General features: G+C 42.1%; 1 protein-coding gene across 5 annotated transcripts in view; it reads right to left on the minus strand.

Moving 5' to 3' along the window:
- LOC106560844 (core-binding factor subunit beta) overlaps positions 1-13100 on the minus strand; it is a 70965-nt gene extending 57865 nt beyond the window's left edge. For 3 of the 5 annotated variants that reach the window (XM_014124208.3, XM_014124206.3, XM_014124207.3), the window contains exons 1-3: positions 12662-13099; positions 11985-12071; positions 9919-10035 (exon numbers count right to left, since the gene is read on the minus strand). In XM_014124208.3, coding sequence (XP_013979683.1) covers positions 9919-10035; positions 11985-12071; positions 12662-12739 — 282 coding nt within the window. In that variant the 5' untranslated portion in view covers positions 12740-13099. Of the gene's footprint in view, positions 1-9918; positions 10036-11984; positions 12072-12661 lie in introns of all 5 variants that reach the window. The other 2 variants (XM_014124204.3, XM_014124205.3) reach the window with 1 other exon arrangement.
- Between the last annotated feature and the right edge of the window lie 606 nt (positions 13101-13706).

Genomic DNA, 13706 nt, shown 5'->3' on the forward strand with positions numbered 1-13706 from the left:
GGCTCTGTAACAAGGTTAACTGTCAAGCTGTTCCCCCTCTCTGGCTCTGTAACAAGGTATGTTGTCAAGCTGTCCACACTCTCTGGCTCTGTAACACGGTTAACTGTCAAGCTGTTCCCCCTCTCTGGCTCTGTAACAAGGTTAATTGTCAAGCTGTTCCCCCTCTCTGGCTCTGTAACAAGGTTAATTGTCAAGCTGTTCCCCCTCTCTGGCTCTGTAACAAGGTTAATTGTCAAGCTGTTCCCCCTCTCTGGCTCTGTAACAAGGTTAATTGTCAAGCTGTTCCCCCTCTCTGGCTCTGTAACAAGGTTAACTGTCAAGCTGTTCCCCTTCTCTGGCTCTGTAACAAGGTTAATTGTCAAGCTGTTCCCCCTCTCTGGCTCTGTAAGAAGGTTAATTGTCAAGCTGTTCCCCCTCTCTGGCTCTGTAACAAGGTTAATTGTCAAGCTGTCCACACTCTCTGGCTCTGTAACAAGGTTAACTGTCAAGCTGTTCCCCCCTCTCTGGCTCTTTAACAAGGTTAATTGTCAAGCTGTTCCCCCTCTCTGTCTCTGTAACAAAGTTAACTGTCAAGCTGTTCCCCCTCTCTGGTTCTGTAAAAAGGTTAGTTGTCAAGCTGTTCCCCCTCTCTGGCTCTGTAACAAGGTTAACTGTCAAGCTGTTCACCCTCTCTGGCTCTGTAACAAGGTTAACTGTCAAGCTGTTCCCCCTCTCTGGCTCTGTAACAAGGTTAATTGTCAAGCTGGCGCCAGGCAGCTCAAAAACATGTTTTGTGGCACATGACCCGTCATGAATATGGAGATTGGCTCCGTAAGTGCAATGCTAGGCAGACAAACACATACATAAAAACACAGTCACCCACACCCACCCCTACACACACACACACACACACACACACACACAGGCTGGTTTTGGGAACAAGCGAAGAAGCTTTAACACAAAACTATTAAAACTCCAATTCCTGTGGTGACGCCTCAGACTGCAGTCCCTTTCACAATGGAGTCATTTACTGTGAATCTTCCCTGTGCTATCTGCCCCCGAGCGAAAATTCTTACATCCAGAGACAGGCCGAAGATTTATAATCTGCTGCCTCTGAGGCCCGCTATCTGTCTCTCTCTGTTCTAGCCCTATGACAGACACCAACACACCTACACAGTCTCGGGATGGCTTACTGCTGTAATACCAAGACTGTAGCTCAAAGGTTTAGGAGTCATTCTACCACTTTCTTCAAGTATTTGTGCTCTTAGCTCTTAACACAGAGTGGAAGCACACTGTGGATGGTCTACACCAGCAGCAAGAGGCCAATCAGTTAACAAGACTCCAAACTCAACCTTGTGGCATGGCCATGCAGACAGAACCCAATTTGTGCTTTGTATAAAGGGAAACCACACACAAGTGCTACTGATGAACAGAGTAGAGAGGGAGATTTGGACAAGATGCCAAACACAATATCTCTTAAACCCTTAAAGCTGAACCACGCTCCAAAACCCTAAAAGTCTCACATTTTAACAAGATTGAGTTGAGGAGACAGAGTTCATATTTAAGAGTCTATCTTCCCTTCTCTTGTTACAGTAAAAATCCTATTTTATCAAATGGGCATGTCTTCAGTCCAGGTAGTCTGTGTAGAGGTTGTTGACCTAGCCTAAAGAGATACCCTACCCATGGTGAGTCATCAGTATCAATGCAATTCCATAACAACAAAGCATCAATCAGTGGTGTAAAGCACTTAAGTAAAATCATTTAAAGTACTACTTAAGTCTTTTTGGGGTATCTGTACTTTACTTTACCATGTATATTTTGATTACTTTTACTTTTACTTACTACATTCTTAAAGAAAATTATGTACTTTTTACTCCTTACATTTTGAATGCTTAGCAGAACAGGAAAATGGTCCAATTCACACACTTATCAAGAGAACATCCCTGGTCATCCCTACTGCCTCTGATCTGGCGGACTCACTAAACACAAATGCTTCGTTTATAAATTAAGTCAGTGTTGGATTGTGCTCCTGACTATCCGTAAATAAAAAGAAAAAAAGAAAATTGTGCTGTCTGGTTTGCCTAATATAAGGAATTTGAGATGATTTCTACTTTTACTTTTGAGGTTAAGTATATTTAAAATCAAATACTTCTAGACTTGTATTCAAGTAGTATTTTACTGGGTGACTTTCACTTTTACTTGAGTCATTTTCTGTTAAGATATCTTTACTTTTACTCAAGTATGACAATTGGGTACTTTTCCACCACTGGCATCAATGGAGGATCCTCATCAGAGACCCCTATCTCTCTGAACTCATGTCTGAGGTAAGCTAACTTCACTTGGAACAGATTAATAATTGACTACGATACATTGAATCATCCCCCTCCTCCTGCCTGCTACTGTAGAAATTCAAACACCCTGCACTTCTGCTGCCTGTCACAGTATGAGGACCTGAGTTAAGGACTCTATACTCGATGCTTCCGTGGCAGTTATACAACTTCCTGTTCTGCTCTGTGAATTTTGAACAGTATGCTGCTGTGTATTCATTTCTATCTCTGATGACTTTCTGAAGGCACTGTTAGCTATCCTTTGGCACTCCAATCTAATCAACTTAATATTGGACTAGGGAGTTAGGGTCCATGACCATTAGGGCAGTGTGGATGATCCACGGGACTGACCAGGGTTCTGGTATGAAACAGTCGGCTACTGGGAGCCCCTGGCTGGGACAGGGTTAGCGGCTCCTCCCCAGGCCTACCGCTAAAATGAACCTCCCACACAGCTGGTTCCCATTAGCCTGTAGTGACACTCAGAGCCTGTACTTAAGCTCTACTGGGGGGCTCCAGTGGAGCTGGGCTCACCGCCCCACTCAGATAATACTACTGTCCTCCACCAGAGTCCAAGTTTAAACTGGCCCCATTCTGCTGGCACCGTCTGTTTTCAATGGTTTATTCACCCGCGCATGAGAGAGAAATGTGAGAGAGAGAGACCAAGAGTGAGAGAAACACCACAAAAGAGATATAGAAAGACCTAAAGACAGACCAAAAAAAGAGAGAGACCAGAAGAGATAAAGAGAGAGCGATAGAGAGACCTAAAGAAACCAAGAGAGCGAGAGAGAGAGAGAGAAAGAGAGAGAGAGAGAAAGAGACAGAGAGAGAGAAAGAGAGAGAGAGAGAGGGAGCTATAGAGTGAGAGAGGGCAGAAGAGAGAGAAAGAGAGGGAAAGAGAGGGAAAGAGAGAGGGTCCCTGGGCTCAGAGACAGAGAGTCCCTGGGCTCACACTGCACTGTGGTTGGTTCTGACTCCATCAATCACAAACACCAAGACCCATAAAATCACTCACTTTTCATGGAAAGAATATTATAACTGCTCCCTATTCATCTGTTACTCTGGGCTGGCGTTGGGTGGTGGTGAGGGGAGAGCTGCATGCTATATGCTCTTTATGGACCTCACACTTCAACTGGGCATAGGGGGATCATGCCATACATACAGAGACATGGCTGATGTATCTATAGGCCACACCTGGACAGCTAGGCCAGGATCTTTGACAAATCATACAGTGCATGTTCCACTGGCTAAAGGACTTTATGAAATGCTTCAATATTTAACTCCACAGTTTGATCTTTTATTTCAGACTTTTTAAAATGTATTAAATGAATACAGCAGCAGACACAAACTGGTTGGCCCACGTTATTTCAGTTAAACCAGTCATCACGTTTCCTCTTCTGACACCACGGACTCCACACACTTTCAGTTTTCACTGCAGACATTCTGTCTATTAACGTCTCCTAGCCAGGCAGCGTGAGATGTGTTTGTGTAGAAGGTTAACAATCACACTAATTAAGAGCAGAGGTTGCAGCGTGCGCAACATCTCTCCCAGCCTGACACCACTAGTCTGCAGGGAGGTAGAGTAGATAGGGGTAAAGTGAGAGGGAGCGAGGGAACGAGGGAGGCAGCGAGGGGGAGGGAGGGACGGGGAGCCCAGAGAAAAATCATACGTTCTCCAAGTAAGTTCCACCTTAGTTCCTAAAGAGAAGTACTTATGACAAGGAGCAGAGCAGTAGCACCCATCTAGAGATTTATACCCTGTGTGTGTGTGCGCACGCATTTGTTCAAAAGTGCATGTGTTTGTGTAGGGTGACAGTGCTAGGAGAGTGGCTGTGACTAGGAGCTCCTTGGGGCTTATTTTGGAATAGGAGAGACGGAGGGCCCAGGGCTCATTAAAGCTGCATGGTCTCTAAGCCTGCTAGAGGGGATAGGGGATATGGTTACTACAAGGCCCCTGCCCCGGACACTCAACGCCTCATCTGTAAAGTGCTCGGCACGCCTGACAACTCCCAGTCACACCTTTTTAAATAATTAATGGGCAAAGATTAGTCCGTCAGCCTTGAGCCGAAAGGTCCATCGATTTCTCACAGATGCATTTTTAATGAGCACATTTCAGCGAGGCACTGTCTGTGAACAGGGGGCTCTGGCACACCTTACATACGGCAACAGCCACGAGCCCTCCAGGGGAGCAAATGAATACACAAACAAAACAATAACAAAAAATACAATCCTTCTAAACACTGCATCTTCATTGGTGTGGAAACAAAGGTGTCAAGTTTTAAGATTCCTTATCTAATCTGTTAAAAAAGAAAATCATTTTGGGTCATCTTTATACAATGACTAGTAAAATCTTCAGGGCTAAAATATGTATGTTTCCCATTGTTTTATTGAGCGCTCCATGGAAATGGAAGGGATCAGTCAGTGGTGTTTAACGGTTCAGATAATCATTTTATGACCTACTTTATTCAGTACGGCTCATCCTGGACCAGGCCCAAATCCCCGACACTCAAAGAAGGAAGAGGCGTCGTTATAGAGGCCAGCGTGCGGGATACCTGACGAGACTACGTCGGTGAGTGGATAAACCGCCTCTAACCTCCGTTCTTTTGGTGAACATGCAATCACTGGAGAATAAACTTGACGAGCACCATTCGATCTATCCTATCAACATGATCTGAAGAACTGTAATATCCTATGTTCCTCAGAGTCGTGGCCGGACATGGAAAACACACAGTACCAGTCAAAAGTTTGGACACACCTACTCATTCAAGGATTTTTTTAATTTTTACTATTTTCTACATTGTTGAATAATAGTGAAGACATCAAAACGATGAAATAACACATTTGTAATCATGTAGTAACCAAAAAAGTGTTAAACAAATCAAAATATATTTTATATTTGAGATTCTTCAAAGTAGCCACCCTTTGCCTTGATGTCAGCTTTGCACACTCTTGGCATTCTCTCAACCAGCTTCATGAGGTAGTCACCTGGAATGCATTTCAATTAACAGGTGTGTGTTATAAAAAGTTAATTTGTGGAATTTCTTTCCTTCTTAATGCGTTTGAGCCAATCAGTTGTGTTGTGGCAAGGTAGGGGTGGTATACAGAAAATAGCCCTATTTGGTAAAATACCAAGTCCATATTATGGCAAGAACAGGTCAAATAAGCAAAGAGAAATGACAGTCCATCATTACTTTAAGACATGAAGGTCAGTCAATGCGGAAAATTTGAAGAACTTTGAAAGTTTCTTCAAGTGCAGTCACAAAAACCATCAAGCGCTATGATGAAACTGGCTCTCATGAGGACCACCACAGGAAAGGAAGACCCAGAGTTACCTCTGCTACAGAGGATAAGTTCATTAGAGTTAACTGCACCTCAGATTGCAGCCCAAATAAATGCTTCACAGAGTTCAAGTAACAGATACATCTCAACATCAACTGTTCAGAGGAGACTGCTTGAATCAGGCCTTCATGGTCGAATTGCTGCAAAGAAACCACTACTAAAGGACACCAAGAAGATGAAGAGACATGCTTGGGCCAAGAAACATGAGCAATGGACATTAGACAAGTGGAAATCTGTCCTTTGGTCTGATGAGTCCAAATTGGAGATTTTTGGTTCCAACTGCCGTGTCTTTGTGAGACGCAGAGTAGGTGAATGGATGATCTCTGCATGTGTGGTTCCCACTGGGAAGCATGGAGGAGGAGGTGTGATGGTGTGGGGGTGCTTTGCTGGTGACACTGTCTGGGATTTATTTACAATTCAAGGCACACTTAACCAGCATGGCTACCACAGCATTCTGCAGTGATACTCCATCCCATCTGGTTTGTGCTTAGTGGGACTATAATTTGTTTTCAACAGGACAATGACACAACACACCTCCAGGCTGTGTAAGGGATATTTGACCAAGGAGGAGAGTGATGGAGTGCTGCACAGATGATCTGACCTCCACAATCACCCAACCTCAACCCAATTGAGATGGTTTGGGATGAGTTGGACCGCAGAGTGAAGGAAAAGCAGCCAACAAGGGCTCAGCATATGTGGGAACTCCTTGAAGACTATTGGAAAAGCATTCCAGGTGAAGCTGGTTGAGAGAATGCCAAGAGTGTGCAAAGCTGTCATCAAGGCAAAGGGTGGCTACTTTGAAGAATCTAAAATCTAAAATATATTTGGATTTCTTTAACACTTTTTTGGTTACTACATGATTCCATATATGCTATTTCATAGTTTTGATGTCTTCACTATTATTCTACAATGTAAAAAAAATTAAGAAAAACCCTTGGCTAAGTAGATGTGTCCAAACTTTTGACTGGTACTGTACATATTACCTCAATTACCTCAACTACCTCGTACCCCTGCACATTGACTCAATACTGATACTCCTTTTACATAGCCTCGTTATTGTTATTTTACTGTGTGACTATTTTGTTTTTTATTTTTGTAAAGTTTTCTTACTTTTTAACTCTGCATTGTTGGGAAAGAGCTCGTAGTTAAGCATTTCAGGGTAAAGTCTACACCTGTTGTATACGGCACATGTCCCAAATATATTTTGATTTGGTAAGACCTGGAGACAGTCCCATGGACTATCAGCTGTCATGGCTGCATCACCTTAACACGCCTGTAATAATAATAATAGATTTTATTTTAAGCGCTTTTCACGACACACAAAGTCAGTTTACATACACAATAAATCAGTAGTATAAAAAGCAATAAAATCACATATTAAATAAGTAAGTATATAAAAGTACACTAAACATGATGACAGACAAACCGTGGAGAACACTAAACATGATGACAGACTAACCGTGGAGAACACTAAACATGATGACAGACTAACCGTGGAGAACACTAAACATGATGACAGACTAACCGTGGAGAACACTAAACATGATGACAGACTAACCGTGGAGAACACTAAACATGATGACAGACTAACTGTGGAGAACACTAAACATGATGACACACTAACTGTGGAGAACACCTAGACATGATGACAGACTAACTGTGGAGAACACTAAACATGATGACAGACTAACTGTGGAGAACACCTAGACATGATGACAGACAAACCGTGGAGAACACTAAACATGATGACAGACTAACCGTGGAGAACACTAAACATGATGACAGACTAACCGTGGAGAACACTAAACATGATGACAGACTAACCGTGGAGAACACTAAACATGATGACAGACTAACCGTGGAGAACACTAAACATGATGACAGACTAACTGTGGAGAACACTAAACATGATGACACACTAACTGTGGAGAACACCTAGACATGATGACAGACTAACTGTGGAGAACACTAAACATGATGACAGACTAACTGTGGAGAACACCTAGACATGATGACAGACTAACCGTGGAGAACACTAAACATGATGACAGACTAACCGTGGAGAACACTAAACATGATGACAGACTAACTGTGGAGAACACCTAGACATGATGACACACTAACCAGGGAAGTGAACTAGACAGTGGATAAAAGCTAAGCCTGTGTGAAGAGGTGTGTCTTTAGTGTGGACTAGAATATGTGTATGGATTGTGAGGTTCTAACATGGAGAGGGAGGGAGTTCCAGAGTTGGGGAGCTGCACTGCTAAAAGCCTGGTCTCCCATAGAGCGGTGCCTGGTGTGAGGGAGGGTGAGGAGGCCAGTGTCAGATGTGCACAGTGAACAGGTGGGAGTGTAGGGGTGCAGGAGGTCCGTAAGGTATGTGTGTGCCAGTCCATTGAGGGTTTTGTAGGTGAGCATGAGCAATTTGAAGATGATCCTATATTGAACTGGAAGCCAGTGGAGTTTGATGAGGGTGGAGGTGATGTGGTCCCAAAGTCTGGCGTGTGTGAGGACTCGTGCAGCTGAATTTGGAATTTATTGGAGTCTGTCTCGTGTTTTGGCACGGAGTCCGTAGAGAATGGCGTTGTAGTAGTCCAGGCGTGATAAAACAAAGGTGTGAATGAAGGTTTCAGCAGTTGGGTCAGTGAGAGAGGGTCTGAGTCGTGAGATGTTTTTTGAGGTGGAAGAAGGCTGAATTGGTGATGTTCTGGATGTGGGGTTTAAATGACAGGGTTGGGTCAAATGTAACACCAAGGTTCCTGACTGTGGAGTTGGAGTGGATGGTGCAGCCGTCGACCCAGTTTGTTAATGAGGGAGTTGGGGCCCATGAGCATGATCTCTGTTTTGCTGTTTAGTTTGAAAAAGGTATTGCTCATACAAGTTTTCACTTCACAGAGACAGTCAACAACAGAGGGAGGTGACAAAGTGGAGTTTGATTTTGTGTTGATGTAGATAAATGTGTGTGTGATCTGCATAACAGTGAAATCTGAGTCCAAATTGACAGAGGATCTGACCAAGGATTAGCATGTAAATAGTAAACAGTAATGGACCTAACACTGAGACTTGTGGAATACCTTGTGAGACAGGGGCTGGGGCAGACCTGTAGTTGCCAAGGAAGAAAAACTGTTGTCTATCAGATAGATAAGATTTGGACCAGGCAAGGGTTGTTCTGGAAACTCCAAGAAGCCTCTCCATCCGGTCAGTTAAAATCTGATGACAGACAGTGTCAAATGCTTCAGACATGTCCAAGAGGATGCTGATGGAGATGTTCCCAGCATCAGAAGCACAGAAGTGGTAATTCACTATCTTTACCAAGGCAGTTTCAGTGCTATGCATAGCCCGGAAGCCCGACTGAAGGGTGAGACTGTTGCAGCTGTTGGTAGATAGCCTCCACTTTGTTTTGAAAGGAGGCCAGAAAACTGTCACAGAGGTCGTGGTGATTGTGAGAGAGGGTTTTCCAAGGGGCGGTGAAGTCTGTTGATGGTTGAGAAAAGCACTCCTGGGTTTCCTTGTTCATTCCTTATGATGTTGGATGAAATAAGCAGATTTGGTTGTGGGAAGTGAGTTCTTGTAGTTGTGAATGTGATCTTTGTAGGCCTCCTCGTGGATAATGAGCCCTGGTTAATAAGCCCTGCCCTGCAGTACTGTCAGAATCACAGGAAAAGCAAGGCTTTACTATAGAATTACTATTTATATACTATACTATGCTATACTATACTGTGATATACTATTACTATATAATTACGATTGTATTTCTATGGTTGGAACAGTGTCATCATCTTCCTTCCTTATGGCTTTGAGGGAAACCACATACTGTAGTCATGTGTTCATTGAGTTGGTAGAATGTGTTGGAATTACAGTGAGAAAAATGGGCATGCTAAAAAAAGAAACAATAGGAGAAACAGTGAAGAGTGGGGTTTTAAGTGGACGGCAGGGCTGTGTTCTGTGTAAAGCAATAACATATCATTACGGAAAGCCCATGGTTTATCCCACCCAGAGAACATATCAATCTGAATCAACAGCCTGGATTCAATCAAACTGTCGTGAGATCAACCTCAACTTTTGGTGAAAAATTCTAGGAATACCTCGCGCCCATACCAAGCTCTTTACAGATCATTAGTGTGCGGTTACATGAGTTCACAGAAATGTCTGGGAAATAAAAAGTGTCATAGATGAGGTTAAAAAAAATCACCTCTCAAAAGATGAACAGATGAGATTAGAGGGAGGATAAAAAGAGAGAGAAGAAGAAGAGAAAGAAAAGAGATGTCAGGATTACCTTTCCCGTCTCCCGGTCAAAGTCCACATAATCTCGTGTGGGCGTCTGCCTCTGCTCCCCATGCAAGTTGGCTGGGAAGAACTGCAGCGAGAGGTTGGTGCCCGTCGCCACAAAAGCCTTTTAGAGGGAAATCAATACAAACAGGATCAGAACACTGGGCCTGAGCATAAATTATGCAGCCCATCATTTCTTTTTCACATCAGAGAGACTAGTGTCTGGAGCCAGCGCTCCAGAAAAAACAAGAGTCATAATTTTCTCTATTTGGAGTATAGAGTTACGTACATCTGATTTTATTTTACCAACACTCACTGTTGGAATACTGGGCAATAGAGAACTGACTTTAGAAAAGACAGAGACTGAATGAGAGGGAGATGGCATGAGTGAGAGATAGGAGGAATACAGTAAGAAAGACAGGGAAGGAAAATCAATAGTATCTTAAAAGCAGCCCCTGCCTAACACTAATGATGCAGGGTCCAGATGATTTCTTCTGAATTATGTTCCCTGTGCTTGGTTGGTGTTATGGAATTTACCAGCTCATAGGTAAAGATTTTAAACAACTGAGCTCCAAACATGGACACAATGTTTTCTGTTGTTTTCACAGCATTACTTCAACCAGAATAAAGGAAAAAACAACACAGGCAGAATACACAAAACACATACTAACACAAAATAAAATGTTATGACCATATAATTACTAAGGCTATATGTGCATAGCATATATTCTGCCTTATTTAATTAACAAAGTCTATTTGAATGTATTTAATTTACAAACATTTTAGGTATGATGATGGTAATTTCAAATGGCTTTCTCAGTCAGAATAATTGTATTTTGAAATAGACACACTTGGGTGAATGGTAGGGTTAGGACCCTTACAGAGCAAACAGTGACAGTAACAAATCAAACCATCCTCATAAAGCACCAAAATACTTTAACCACAAAAAAAGAACTAACTAGAAGTAGGCCTAGTCACAATATTATTCTTGTCAATATCTTTGTGAATCTTTTTGTCTGAAAATGGCAGTGAATACACTGCAGTGTCACTTTATTGTTTAATGGCACGAGGAAAAATCCTTGATTTGAATTAGCTTACCAAAACTATTTAAAAAATCTGACTCAAAAAGAGTGAAATGTTAGACTACTCTAAGAATATAAGTAATAGGCCTACATAAAAAAAATACATTTGACTTTATTACAGCAAATACCTTACTACACTCTTAGAATGAACGGGGACTGGAGTAAACCTGGAGGAACCCCTGGAGTTCCTCCATGAACCATTGAGGTCAATGGTTCATATTTGCACCTTTGGTTAGTTGAAGAGTTTCTTGGAGGAACCTTTAATTAATGTTTAAATGCTGCAACTGGTAATCTATTGATAGGCTGCCACCTCTACAATTAAAAGGTTCAAAATGTAACCCTTCCCATCACAAAAAGGTTCCAGTTTGAACCTTTAAACAGATCCTTTCAAAGGAACCTTTTTGAACTGGAGAGTTTCCCCGTGTGGCATTTTTTAGAACCCCCAACGGTTCTTCCAGGGACAGAGTCCTTTACTTAAGAGTGTAGCCTACGTGAAAATATCGTGATGACTGAAAAAGGAGTGAGCAGAGGGACCGTTTTATGTAGCCACTATCGGTGCCGCCAGACCAGCTCTGCTCCGACTTCAGTCATTGTCAATGCCCCAATTGTGTTTCTCTCCTCTAAAGGCTGTTGAGACAGAGACAGACCTTAATAGCCTTGTCTGTCAGACACCTGATACACAGGTTTATGACCGTTCTGGATAGGGAACTAATCATATTACAGTGTTATGAAATGTTTGTGAAATAATGTTATGAGGATGTTTTTTGTGTTGTTTGCCAGAGAATAAAGGATTAAGTCATGTTTTGGCTGATGTTTTATTTTATAATTATTATTTTTTTAAACCTTTATTTAACTAGGCAAGTAAAATGTCTAGTTCCGTTCCGTGTGTCTATTTATGCAACTTATTGACAAACACTTAAGGTTAGTGTAATGATGTCTGATTATAGTGTTATTATCGCAGTTGTATGCTGAACAGAAATGTTTTACTCACTATTTCTGAGCGACCGTCTCTAGAAGCGTTCTGAAACCTGGCTTGCCTCTCCTCGTGCGGTCTGTCTCGGAAACCTGTGTATTTGATCTGAAAATAGGAAGGGGAAAATGCATCAATAAAGTTAATCCCAGAGGGAAAAAAATACATAAGTAAGTAGCATAAATATACTTTACTGTGAAGGCATTAATCATGGCTCACTTTATGGCTCAGATGATAGTCTACATTTTAGAGACGTCTTTATTTTTTATAAATTCTTACAATTCCGAGGTATCAGATTAATTTAATTCAAATGCATCTCCATTTAGCCTATTGAATGATACAATATGGGAAATAAATGTACATTAGCCATGAGGCAAAGTCACCGTGAATGGCAGTGCTTCGCGCACTGAGGTGATGAGCGAAGTTGATGGACTTAAAACAAATCAAATCAAAACTAAAAATAGTTTCATAACTCTTCCACTTTTTTGAAAAGTGTAGGCTTATTCAGACATTAAAATATGAAATAACGTATCAGATGAATTCAACAGTGCTTCATATCTATAATGGAAACCATATCCATCTTTCAGTAAGAAAATAATAAAACGGCTATTGTGCTGCCTCAGCGCAACGTGCATTTCCACATTATGAGATACTTTGTTTCCGCCACCAGATAAAATGTATCCAATGAGTAGACTTGCCTCGCACTCCCGACTGAGTTTCCTGAAGAATTCTTCGTTTTCAAACTTGCTCCTTTGATCCGGGACCACCCGAGGCATCTTGAAGCTTTGCTGAGAAATTTTCCTTGATTTTAATTGTTTTGTGAGCAAGAAAAACCTTTTCCGTGAAATAACAGCTATCCCGCTTCTATTCTCTTCCGTCTTGTTTAGTAGCAATGTGCTAACGTAATATTTACCTAATTGTAAGCAGGGTCGTGATCTCTCCCCGCTTTCAAATCTAAACTAGTGAGTGGTCAGTCTCTGCCACTGCAATGGATTAGGCTCAATTTCGCACTGGGCTATAATTCCCTCTCACCCCGAAGCGTGTGATCCCCGTCCACTGACAACAAACGCCCGCTCTCTCGACTTTATCTGTCGCGCTGCATACTTCCTGGCTCCTCGGAGTCCGATTTATGACTGTACACCCAAAATACTCCCCCCATTCACAATTCTCCTCACTACTGATCCGCAGTGCGCAGGCGCTGAATTTAACAAACTTCAGAGCACAATAAATAGCTTTCCTATGTATATGTCCATGTCTCATGTTCCTTAGCCCAGAGACATAAAAAAAAACATCTTTGTTCGTAAATTATTTGGATCAGTAGGCCTACCTTGTGGAGACATGTTTTCCATAAGCATAAGACTTCTGGTAAAAGACAAGGCTTCTGAAACAATTACTCAAGGCAAATATTTGTATCTCTGGGAGGCACATTAAGGAGAGGCATATGAGAGTACCCTAATGTTGTAGAACATTTGAATTCCTGGAAAATAGTTGCATGTAAAGCTAACGATTTGAAAACCCGGTCCCCATCTCTTTCCTCTCCTTATATCAATCAAGGCCAAGGGCAATAGTGCCGCTTGTTGATAATTTGAAACGTTGAGGCACTTTGTGCTCTGTCCCTCTCTCTCTCTCCCCCACACACACCACACACACTCACTCACGCATGCACGCACACACACACAGACATTCACACAAACATAATTTCATGATCCTAAATATTCTCTTTGTTTTTACTATACATTTACT

The sequence above is a fragment of the Salmo salar genome, chromosome 10, assembly GCF_965601325.2.
Source record: "Salmo salar chromosome 10, fSalSal1, whole genome shotgun sequence".
Classification (NCBI taxonomy): domain Eukaryota; kingdom Metazoa; phylum Chordata; class Actinopteri; order Salmoniformes; family Salmonidae; genus Salmo; species Salmo salar.